Source organism: Marmota monax, unplaced genomic scaffold, assembly GCF_021218885.2.
Source record: "Marmota monax isolate L192 unplaced genomic scaffold, Marmota_monax_Labrador192_F-V1.1 WCK01_AAM20220418_F8-fsc00347, whole genome shotgun sequence".
Classification (NCBI taxonomy): domain Eukaryota; kingdom Metazoa; phylum Chordata; class Mammalia; order Rodentia; family Sciuridae; genus Marmota; species Marmota monax.
This window is the reverse complement of record NW_026694678.1, coordinates 642486-655483: the sequence shown is the minus strand read 5'-3', so window position 1 is coordinate 655483 and position 12998 is coordinate 642486. Positions and strand designations below refer to the sequence as shown.

Genomic DNA, 12998 nt, shown 5'->3' with positions numbered 1-12998 from the left:
ACATGTATTATGTTTACCAAAAAAAATCTTTTTAAAGGTTTTATAATATTCTATAATGGGGAGAAAATAATGACATGATCTCATCACTGTTGGTTAGAGTGTAAAATTAATAAAGACTTTCTCTGTGGGTATCCTTGTAACAAGCTTAAAAGATGCTCACATGCTATGAATCAAAATTTCCATTCTTGTAAATCATTCCTAAAGAAATAATTGTTCATGTGAATGAACGTGCACAGAAATATCATTGTATTATTGTTTATAATAGTAAAACACAGATTGTGTGGACATGCATGCGTGTACCCGCACACACATGCTCCCATGCTGGGTGTTACTGGGGATTAAACTGGGGGCCTTGTGCATGCTAAGGCAAGCACTCAACCCCTGGGCTACATCTCCAGCTCCTTTTATTTTATTTTGAGACAGGTTCTTGCTAAATTGCTGAAGCTGACTTCAAACTTGAGATCCTCCTTCTTCAGGTTCCAAGTAGCTGAGATTATTTAGGAATGAGCCACCATGGTCATTTTAGATTAAGTATTTTAATCAATGAATGTATAAACTGTTATGTGGCCATTAAAATGAGATGTATAATTTATCACATGAGAAAATTCTAGGACATTATAAAAGGAAGTTACTTATTTATTGTGTATATAACTCCAAATGTATGTTTTTTTTAAAAAAAAGTGTGTGTGTGTGTGTGTGTGTGTGTATGTGTGCAAGTGAGTATATACATGTATGTTTATGTAGTCCATCATGGGGAAAGTATTGGTGGATTTACACCAATAAATAAGGATACCTGTAGGATAGGGAATATTAATAGGAGGGGGAGAGAACATTTTTTCCTGTAAGTTTGTGACTTACTTGAATTTTTATAGTTTCTTGTGTGTTTGTTTATATATTTAGTACTAGGGATTGAACCCAGCAGTGGTTTTTACCACTGAATCACATCCCACCCCTTTTTATTTTTTATTTTGAGACTGGGTCTTGCTAAGTTTCCCAGAATGGCCTTGAAATAGAGATCCTCCTGCCTCAGCCTCCCATGTTGCTGTGATTACAGGTGTGCACCACTGTACCTGGCAGACATTGTGTTTTAACTTAAATATTTTAAATGTAACTTTGGTTGCAGTACAGAATATAAATTATAATAGAGGTAATGGCAGTTCTCAAGTAGAAAATTTCTTGAAGAAGAATGTTTTTCTTCTTAAACTGAAATTATCTACTGATTAAAAAGGAGCTAATTACATGCTTCATATGTGATTTGTTCTTTTCATCAACATTATTGCAACTTTCTAGGAAAGAGAGGCTAAAATTCCAAACTGCAGGAATGAAGATTGGAAAGAACACAGAGAATTTTAGGAAAAAGAGTGGTTAGATTTAGTAAGCAGAGTAAGAGTTAAGGAGAAGAATGAAGATCAATTTCACTGGGAACACAGGAAGAAGAGCAGATTAAGAATTAAGATAATGGATTAAGCCAGGCCCAGTTGTGCATGCCTGTAATCCCAGTGGTTTGTGAGACTGAGACAGGAGGATTGAGAGTTCAAAGCCAGCCTCAGCAATGGCAAGGTATTAAGCAACTGAGTGATACCTTGCCTCTAAAAAAATACAAAATAGGGGTGAGGATGTGGCTCAGTGTTGAGTGCCCCGAGTTCAATGCCTGGTACCAAAATAAGAAAAAAAGATAATGGATTAAATTTACTGTATTGAGGACCTACGGGAAATTCTCATTAAAGCTATCTATAAGATGGTTTGAAACAATAGGTCTGGTCCCCAGAACGTCTTTGGTATGACTTTTAAAATTTCATTTTATGGTGAACTTTTTTTAATTGTTTTTTTCCAATGTGCATTTCTTTATTTTCTGATTTAAAATTTACATAAACTAACATTAATGAAGGCACTGTAATATTGGCATAAAAATGGACATGTAGAAAAAAATGGCACAGAATACTGAATTCAAAAATTGACCCACACATACATGGATTGATTTTAAGCAAGGGTGCCAAGGTAATCCAATGGGTAAAGGACTTTCCAACAACTGATGCTATGCTAAAAGAATTGGACTTCCATATTAAACAGCAACAACAACAAAACCAAAATTCCTTGACACTTATCTTGCACCAAATAGAAAAATGAAATTAAGTGATCAAATAAATAATATAGATAAAGCATGGATTTATAAATAGTAAAATACAGCATCCAAAATATAAAAATCTTTACAGCTCAAAGTAAGGGAAAAGTGATTTTAAAATGTCCTAAAAATTCAGATATTGCATGAAAAAGTAATACGATTAGGTTAAAATGATACAAAGCTCATTCTCTGAAATTAATAAGAAATCACAAATTAATAACAAGAAAATTTGAGGTATTCACAAACATAGAAAACGTTGTTAATTAACAGTGCATGAAAGAAGAAATCACAGGGAAATTAGAAAATAATTTGAAATGAATGAAAACAGAACATGAAAGAATTCAAGTTATTCAGAACATATTAAGATGACATTTTTAAATTATAATTGTTGATAATTGCAATAACCAAAGGAATGATGTATAGAGTGAGAGAAGATGCTTAAAGCAGGAACCCTGGGGCCCATGGGGCAGCCAGCAGAACAGCACCTGAAGCCACTGACAAGTTGCCTTGGAGGGGATGCATCAGTATTCCGAGAGTGAAGATGATGTGAATGGTCAGTTGTGTCACACTCCACAGGAAGTGAGAGAAAAATGAAACATTAAATTTATAATATAGTATTACACTTTGAGAATGGATTATGGTGGAGAGCCCTCTAGTGGAAGGGAGTCTGGTATTTGTAGAACTGGAAAAGGAGTTTAACTCCGAAAATAATGTGAGTGTTGCTTGCATAAAAGTGTTTTCCTCTTGTGAATACAATGGGATTATTTTATCACTGGAAGAAAAAATAAGCGAGGGTTAATTTGAGTCAATGTACACAGATTATATATAAAATTTTTCTGCTCTGTAAAAGGTAGAAAGGAAAAAGATTTGAGGAGGTAAAACGAGATTTTCTTCAGCAATGGGAAGAAGCAGGTAAGTCAGGGAAATATCTGCTATAGCAAAGCTTCTGGTAAAGAGAAGCTGAAGAAACTCAGAATATCAAGTTCTACTGAAGTTCCGAACCAGTCTCACAGACATGAGTTAAAGGAAAGTTGCAGGGTCTCTTTTGGAAAAACCGCCTGCTTTACAGTTCATTTTCTACATTTGTTATATAAAACTGAGATAAGTTTATAGGGAAATTCTTTGTTTTCTCCTCATACAAAAGCTGAGATAGGAAGCTGCTCTACATTAACCTTCTTTTTCCCTTTGTTTTGTTAAATTGGTAAGTACACATGTAGAAAATTGAAGAATAATATATTTTTAAATAGTTTACATTGCTTACCTAAAAGAGTAGAATTGGATAAGAAAGGCAGAAATTAACTTCTTTTTGTAACTCTTTTAACTTAATTGCAATCTTTATAAAACAATCAAGTATGTAGTATTTAGGGTGAAAAGCTAAAGATTAAATGAATGCATATTTAGGAAAAGGTTATGAAAGCAGTATAGAGGTAGGAGTGTTAGAAAATTTAACAACTTTAAATATTTGTGCATATTTGGTTATAAATATGCAAATACAAGAATACCAAATACAAATATTTTTGCATATTTGTTACTATACCAAATAGAATATAGATTACATAAAATTATATATCCATAAAAGTGTAGTTTTTTATTTATATCATGAGCAGCTTTTCCATATTAATATATATCCACTTAATTTAGTTTTTGAAACTATATAAAATTTTTTAAACTTTTTGGGGAAACTTCTTTAAAATTTAAATACATATATATAGAATAGGGTCCAGGTTAATAACTTTTAACAAGTGAAGGCACCCACATAACCACAACTCCAGATAAGTTAAAGAGCACTGTTGGGCACATACTAATGTTCCTCATCCTGCCTCCAGGCATCTGTATTGGTAACCAGTATTATTCTGATGGCCATCATCTCTGTAGCTTAGTTGTGTGCTTTTGTTTGTTTTGTTTTATTTTACTTTTTATAAGTTTAATCCTGGTTGCCTATGGGGTTTTTTTGTATGGTCAATATTAGTTTTGTGAGGTTTCTTTGTGTGGTTACAGATAGCAGTAGTTTATCATTTTTCTATTTAATATAGAAGTCAAATGCATGTATGTCACAATTTATGCCTTCTACTGTTGATGGATATGTAGTTTTTCTGAATCGGGACTATTATAGATAATGCTCATATATGAGCCTTCTCATCTTTTGAACATACTTCTATTGCATAGGTGTACATTTCTGTGGGCATTTCTAGGAAACGCATTGTTCGGCATATCTTGTACAAACTGAGCATTAGGATACTGTCCAAGTATTTCCCCAAATGGCTCTTATTTTACCCTACATGCAGAGATTCATATGCTCCATGTCCATAATTTTTGCTAACATATGAGGATTGTAAGTTCAAGGCCAGTTTAGGTAATATAGTTTTGTCTTTCCTTATATTCTTTCCTTTTGCTAGTTATAACCAGAATAAGCATATAATTCTCATACTAGTAAGGTTCAGATGTGCTTTTTTACTTTCAGATGTGGAGTTTTTTTCACATTTCTAACTAATTGCTGTCAAGCATTTCCTGGTGATAGCAGAAAACTATTTTTTCTATATTCTGTTCCTTTATTTGGGGAAATTATATGTGCTTGAAGAACATTTTTAGCTAGTGAGGTTTCTTCAGAGGTCATATTTCAGCATAAGTCTAAAAGTCTGCCAATTCTTACTTCTTTATGCTAATGGTAATGAGTCTAAAAATGCCTAAATGAATTAACAAATAAGCCAAAAACTTTATTGAAGACAGTATTTTCAGTGACTTCTCCTTTCCCTGCACCTAAATCTTTTTACGAGTATCAATAATAAATGGGAAAACTTGCTGACTTGATTTTTTTCCCCATTCAGAATCTGTTAAAAGTTTTAAACCAGAGGTGGGTGGAGGGCACCCAAATGTAATCAATTTCTGACAAATAACTGGAACATAGAAATCTCTTCATTTATTTCATATTTTATGGACCTGGTTTGAAAATAAATTTTAGAGGGCCACTGTGAAGTCTAGGCTAATAAAATGCTTTTTAACCTTTAGTAGATAATTTCTGAGTATGTTCTAGCCAGTGCAGTGGAGCCCACTGTTAAGGACTCTGCTCAAGTTTCAGCCTCCTGACAGAGTCACTTAAGAATAAAGCTCCCAGTGACCAGAACCCTCAGTAGCTTCACTATTGTTTCACTGCCCCCCACAAAAGCTGTTTTTCTCTCTACATAGGTATCAGTCAGAGCCGGATCTCTCATTGGCTGCTGCAGCAGGGATCAGACCTGAGTGAACAAAAGAAAAGAGCATTTTACCGATGGTATCAACTTGAGAAGACAAACCCTGGTAAATATCATTTCCTTGTGCTTACTTCATCTGAAGCAAGGCAAATGTATGAATTATTTCACTGAATCCAAGTGTTAATTCGTTCAGTAAGGTAGTTTCCTACTTTACTGTTGTTCTTTTATGCACTGCCCCCCCCCAAAAAACAACCATATACTTTTAACTGTAAAATCTAAGCCCTGACTTGTAATACTTTTTAGTCTATTGTCTAATATTTTCTAGTCTTGTTCATACCCTCCTCTAAGCTACCTCTTCGCTTCCAGCTGATATGTTAACCTAGCAGCCATAGTTTAAAAGAATGATCAGGAGTGTCAGTGGCTGGTTTCCTTTTTCCCAACCATAAGTATACATATAAAATTGCACATATTTTATTATTTTTGGAAAATTGTGTTTTAATTTGTAATATCAATTTAATATTTGTATTTATTTTTAATAAATCTTAAAATTTATAGTAATATAGTAAAAATTAATACAGTAAAAATAATCACTGTATTATATCCAGTGATCTCTGTTAATGATTTTCTGTTTCTACTTCTAATGACTTCTGGGTAATGAATATATCTTTGGATTTTTAAGATGAAACTGCTCTGATGACTCCCAGGAGCAGCAGTAGGTTGGAAAGCTGAATGAATCTTAAGGAAAAAGAAGATCACAAAACCTTGTGTTTGGAGTTGCCAAGAATAGGCAAGATACTTTTATCAAGTGATATATAAAGTAAAATATGAAGTCATGGGACCGACTGTCTCAATCCACACATTGTGCAGTCTGGTAGCAGTGAGCCTGCTCTCAAGTGTAAACTTATTATGATTTAGTTATCTTCCATAATGCTGTGCTGCCTAAAGCCTTTGCACAGCCTAAATCACCCATTGAAATATTGCATACCAATAGCACTAGCTTTGAGGTGAAAATAAAGAATGCTCTAAAGCATTCTTGTGTGTGTTTGTGTCTGTCTGTGATAAGATTTTTCTCTCCAAAGATTACATTCTCAATCCAGAAGACCCACACAGTACAAAACAGAATAGACTGTATCAATCTCTATGCAATGAATTTTTAAAAATTTATTCTGCCAATAATTTCTGTTTGAAGTGTCTTAGATGTAACGGAAAGTTAAAAGAATAGGACAGTAAGCACCTTTTTACCTCTTCTTAGATATAGTTGAGAATATATCGCTGCATTTGCTTTATCTCTATAAAATAAATTTTAAGATTTATTTTTGTCTATTTAGCATTCATCTCCTAAAAGCAAGAGTCCTTTCCTACATAACCACAGTCTCCATTATCACACCTAAGGAAATTAATAAATCCATATTATCTAATATTTAATCCATTGCCACATCTCTCTAGTTGTTGTGAGAGTGTCTTTTGTAATTCTTTTTTTTTTTTTTTTTTTATAAATAGAACCTGTTTTAGGTTAGCAAAGTTAGAATGCTTCCTTAGACTCTTAATTCTAATCACCCAAACTTTTTTTTAATTGATTTTTTAATTCTAACTTGTTGTATATGACAGTGGAATGCATTACAATTCATATTACCCATATAGAGCACAGTTTTTCATATCTTTGGTTGTACATAAAGTACAGTCACACCATTTGTGTCTTCATACATATATTTAGGGTAATGGTATCCATCTCCTTCCACCATCTTTTCTACCCCCATGCTCCCTCCTCTCCCCTTCCACCCACCCTTTTGCCCTTCTAGAGTTCTTCTGTCTAATCCTCCTATGTTTCCCCTCCCAACGCCACTATGAATCAGCCTCCTTATATCAGAGAAAACATTCGGCATTTGGTTTTTTGGGATTGGCTAACTTCACTTAGCATTATATTCTCCAACTTTATCCATTTACGTGCAGATCCCATGATTTTATTCTCTTTTATTGCTGAGTAATACTCCATTGTGTGTATATACCACATTTTCTTTATTTATTCATCTACTGAAGGTAAACTTTGTTTTTATTTTATTTTTATTTTTATGTGGTGCTGAGGATCCAACCCAGCACCCCGTGCATGCCAGACGAGCTCATTACCGCTTGAGTCACATCCCTAGCCCATGGGCAAACTTTTTTATGACATAAATTTTTTAAGCCATATAACCACAGAATATCTCAAGTTTGCGGTTTTTCTGAACTATATATTTTCATCACTAAATAACTTTTTTCTTTATCTTCTGTAGTTCCTATACACTGGAAGTTAGAATTAAAGACTTTGTTAGATTCAGGTTGGATATTTTGGTCAAAAGTATTTCATAGATTATGGGGGGAGGGCTGTACTAATGATGGCAATTTATATTGAAACACATTAAAAAATAAAACAGATTGACAGAGAAATTGAAGATACATGATGAAGTCAGTATAGTAAAATGATTAGGTGAAAATGAGTATGATTTTCACTTACAAAATTGTATTGATGTATATTTGAAATTTTCTCAGTATTTAGATACCTCATGTCGTCACTTATCACAAGGTCTGTGATGTTAAGTTATAACACTTCCCGTATGTTAAGCTTGACCATTTCATTAAGGTGGGGACCATCAGATCTTCATCTTACAGTTTATAAACAATCTTTAGGGTGACATTTCTTGTTTGTTGCAGTGCTTGGGATTCAACCCCATACCCCATGCCTCATGCGTGCTAAGCAAGTGCTTTACCACTGAGACATATCCTCAGCCTTCTAGGGCAACATTCTGCCACTGGGTGAACATCCTTTTCTGCAACAGCCTTTTATTGGTGGTTTTAGCATTCCTTCAGGATCCTTTTCTAAATTACTTCTTCCAGTGGAGGTTGTAAAATGAGATAATCTAATCTATCATTCCTTCAGCATTTATTAGCTTGAGAGTTTTTCTATAAAGAAGAGCTTTCATTTTTCAGATATTTTCTAATATCTACATACACAAGCAAACCTCTCAAAATAGTTTCATTTTTGTTGTTTTTAGTGTGGGGTCAGGGAGACACAGGGATGGGAGACAGAGTAGGTGAAAGAACAGTTTGGGTTCAAATCCTAACTCCTTTTTTTAATATATTTTTTTAATTTTTAAAATTTACTTATTTTTATGTGGTGCTGTGGATCAAACCCACTGCTAGGCAAACACTCTACCACTGAGCTACAACCCCAGCCCTCAAAATAGACTCTGCTGTTGCCACTGTCATAGGACCCAAGGCAAACACAGTCTAGGAAAAATATAATGCAAATAGTATATGTAATTTTAAATTTTCTAGTAACCACATTTCAAAAAGTAAAAATAAATAGTGAAAATTAAATTTGATAATATAACATATATAGCCAGTATGTGATCATTTCAGTATTTAATCAGTATTTTTATTTTTTAAACATTTTTTTTCTTTTACATACTTGTATACACACACAATATAAAAATATAATTTGGCCAGTATCACTCCTCAGCACTTCCCCCTTCCTTCTCTGCTTTCTACCCTCTAGTCCTTCCTCCACTCATCCCATTTTGTTTAAAACTTGAGATTTTTTTAAAACTTGAGGGCCAGGGATGTGGCTCAGTGGTAGAGCGCTTGCCCAGCATGCGTGAGGCCCTGGGTTCAATCCCTGGCACCACATAAAAAAAAATAATAATAATAAAAATAAAAAAAAAATAAAACTTGAGATTTCTCTCTTCTTTCTTTCTTTTCCTGATTCAGTATATATTTTACACTTAGAGAACCTATTTTCAACCAGCTACATTTCAAGTGCTTAATTGTCATGTGTCTTGTAGTTACCACATAAAATCAGCACGGTTTTCAGATATAGTTGAAACAATACTTCAAACTTGACACTAAGCAATCTTCCCAGAAGATATCACTTCTCCCATGATTCACAGCAGAACAAGTTAGATGGAGAGGGTTTAGTTAGGTAAGCAAGGAACTGTGCCAGGTGGTGTCATGAATCTAGTCATATTCTAAACAAGGAATTGGGACCACCAGGAATTGGCGACCTCCAGGGAGACTACCAAAGGAGCTATCAGGGTGGTCTGGCATGTGTAGGGCAGAGCAATGAAGAACTTAGGAGGACAGGACTTAGAGGTCAATTGTGCCAGGCAGTCAGCCTCCACAAAAGAAGGGTTTTTTCCTATTCTTTTGGCACTTGATACAGAAGTAACATGACCTAATCATAGATGTTTAGGCTAAATTTCCACACTGAGGTTTCAGGGCTGGCTTCCAGTCTCAGGCAAAGACTAGTATGCTAGGGATAATTAATTCACTGGAAACAAGAAGGAGGACTAAGGTACAGCTCTCAGGCGCAGCAGCATTGTTGCCAACCAATCTGATAGCACTGTTGACAGAGGAAATTCTCCTTTAGAAGTGCAGGTGTTAGCACTGGGCTGATAGTGTTCTTCTAAAGCTGGGTTTTTAAAAATTTTTCTGTTTTGTTTTTAATCTTACTTCCTGTTTAAATTTACCTTGGAACAAGGTAAATTTAATCTTGGGAAATTGAAGGAAATTAGGCACTGAAATGGAGAAAATGGGAAAGGACTAAGAGGCCATGATTAGGATCTTTGTTCTTAACAGAGATGGTGCCTCCTTGTAAGAGTAAGTTCCCCTCATTGTATACATTTGTTTTGCAACAAACTGGATTACTTTATCCTTTTTAAAGGGCTTTCTATTTATTTTGTTTAAAATCCAAATCTATACGGTTCTCTTCAGTCACGTTTTCTCTAGGATATAATTTAGAGGTAGCTGAAGAGACAAGGATAGGTTTTTGTCAATTTGTAGTTTTTATTATTAAACTAAAGTAATTGAATATTAGCCACTGGAATTTAAATTTTTCTATGTATTTTCACTTTTAATGTAGGCAATAATATGTGACATATAATTCTTTCTGGATAAATGCAGGGTTTTGTTGATTTTAAAATAACCTTTAGGGCTGGGGTTATAGCTCAGTGGTAAAGCGCTTGCCTGGCATATGGGAGGCACTGGATTCGATTCTCAGCACCACATATAAATAAATAAAATAAAGGTCCATCAACAACTAAAAAAAAATATTTTAAAAAAAATAACCTCTACGCTGGGGATGTTGCTCAAGTGGTAGCGTGCTTGCCTGGCATGCGCGGAGCGCTGGGTTTGATCCTCAGCACCACATAAAAATAAAGATGTTGTATCCACTGAAAACTAAAAAAATAAATAACTATTTTTAAAAAATCTCTCTGTCTGTCTCTTTCTCTCTCTCTTAAAAAAATAACCTTTAATTTTAGCTAAAGAATAATATTGTTTGTTCTTACTCTGAATAGTTGGGAGACACTGTTATGTTTGGGTAAAGAGAACTTGAATAGGGTGAATATTTTAGCTTACCTACTCTCTGGTCCATAGTTGCTTATAGTACCTCACATTCTTTGCAAGTCATTTACAGAGATGATTAGAATCCATCAAAATGTCCCTTAGTTAATAACTGGTTCAATTATGGGGTATCTGAACAACTGGATGCTATCAAACTGTAGAGCTATTTTTTTAAAAACACTTTATGAATTAAATTTATATGTGGTAATGTGAAATTCAGAAGTTAAAATAGAAAGATATAAAATGGAACATATGGTACATTAATGTTTTGTAGAGGAAACACATTTGCAGGTATGAGCTTACTGAGGTGTAGAAGCTCTCTGGGATGGTGTACTAGGGACAGTTCTGTGGGAACTGTGGACGGGAGCAGAGTGGGTGGCAGGGAGACTGTTAACTGAGTAGCCTCTTCTTATCTTTCTACATTTTATACCATGTACTTGTATAGCACATTTGAAAAATACATATAAAGTAAAATGAAAGAAAATGGAGAGAGGGGGGGAAACAACAAAAATCAAATCTTCCTTATTATTTTCAAGTTAAAACAAAGGAACCCAGGTTCATATGGTTCAGACCTAATGCTTTTAAAAAGCAGTTCGATTGAAAATAAGATGTCAGTGGTTTTTATTAATAGGTAATTCTTTTATGTCATAATTTTTTTTCTGTCCAAGCTAAGACAGCTCATGGGGGAAATGTAAATAGTATAATTCCTTTGCACTTATTATGAGGAAAAAATGCAAAATTAAAAATCACAAAACAAAAAAACTACCTTTCCTCTTTGCTTCTATAAATTTAAGCATTTAGCAAAAAATGTTTGTGTACTGTGTGCCTCTTTTTTGGCCTTAAAGCTTTTCTGTTTGTATACTGTGGGTGAAGTTCTATTTTTCAACCACTTCACTCTGGATACATTTGGATTTTCTTTTAAGGTCCTCTTTATGAGGCTTCAGCAAGAAAAAGAACAGATTGGAATTTCGGTTATTTTTACTGATAATCCAGTAACTATAAGTACAGTGTAATTCTCTGATAAACAGACCTGTCATGAGAATTTCCCAGCATAACCCAAACCCTGCCAAGGTTTATATATAAAATAGGCTGATAGAAACTTATCAGATGGATTTTATCTGTTTCTTATGAAAACATTTATAAGAAAATGCCAATTTTTAAAAGAAGCAAGTACTAAATTCAGTGTAGGTGACGTCGAAAGCCTCCTTATACCAAAATTAAGCACAATAGTCTTCTCTTGTCTAATTTAAACATTACTACAGCAGACAGGGCTTGTGGAGTACCTCTTGGCTCATGGCTCTGATTTGCATACATCTAAACAGAAAAAGTTTGCCAAGGGGCTGATTCCACAAGCATATGAAGTAAATGTGGAAACCAGAAGAAATGTCAACTCCTTCACATGTGGAATGTCAGAGCTCCTGGACACATTTATGTGATATGGGAGAAGATAAGAATTACCTTGGGAAGAACTAGTTCCTATGGATGGAGCAGTAATGGCGTGTTTGTCACCCTTCATTAGCAGATTGGTAAAGGTATATCCAGATAGAACTCTGATAAGTGAGATAAAATAGTTTAAGATAAGATAAACAAATAAAACATTTACTAAAATTTTTTAAATCTGTCAGAAAATTATGAAAAGGCTTTTTTGTGATGGTTTTAGATTTGGTAGATGAAAGTGCATAATTTTGTTGTAATGGGAATTCAGATATAACATGTAAAGAAATAGGTAGCACACTTTTATTTCAAGGCCCTTCAGCCAGTTCAGAACTCCTCTCTTTACTCCATGGGAGTCTTGGGCTTATTTTCACTGTTCCTACAGTCTAGTTTTTGTTTTGTGGGTTTTTGTTTTGTTTTGTTTTGTCATTTTTGGGTTAACCCATTCTGGGATTATTCATTGTTCTCTATTTTAACCAAAGAAAGATAAGCAAGGATTTCTAGAAGAAACTTTGTGTTTATTGGAGTGTTTCCAGAGTGCTTCTTTTACTATTTTTAAGATCTGCTACATTAAAAAAGAAATGGAGCAGTGGGCAAAAATCTTAAAAAACAGTGTGCTTGCAAGTTCGAGATTATTCAGTTTCTACCTTCTGTGTATAAATCATCTTAATTTCTTTCAAAGTAATCAGAATTACTTCTCACCTCCCTCTTTTCCTCTCTCCCTCTTTCCTTTTCCTTACTAATTTTATTTTATTTAAATTTCCTTCTTATGGAAAAATCTAGATTATATAGAAAATTATTTTTAAACCTTAATAATATTAACAATAAAACTCCAGTACCAAGAAAGAACCATTATTATTGGCTTTTTTCCTTCAACC

The 12998-nt window shown here is 34.1% G+C and overlaps 1 protein-coding gene across 11 annotated transcripts in view; it reads left to right on the top strand.

The window, feature by feature from the left end:
- The window catches only part of Hmbox1 (homeobox containing 1), a 162518-nt gene that overhangs the window by 101930 nt on the left and 47590 nt on the right, over positions 1-12998 (top strand). For all 11 annotated transcript variants that reach the window (XM_046423336.2, XM_046423335.2, XM_058572351.1 and 8 more), the window contains one exon: positions 5306-5416. In XM_046423336.2, coding sequence (XP_046279292.1) covers positions 5306-5416 — 111 coding nt within the window. The remainder of the gene's footprint in view (positions 1-5305; positions 5417-12998) is intronic.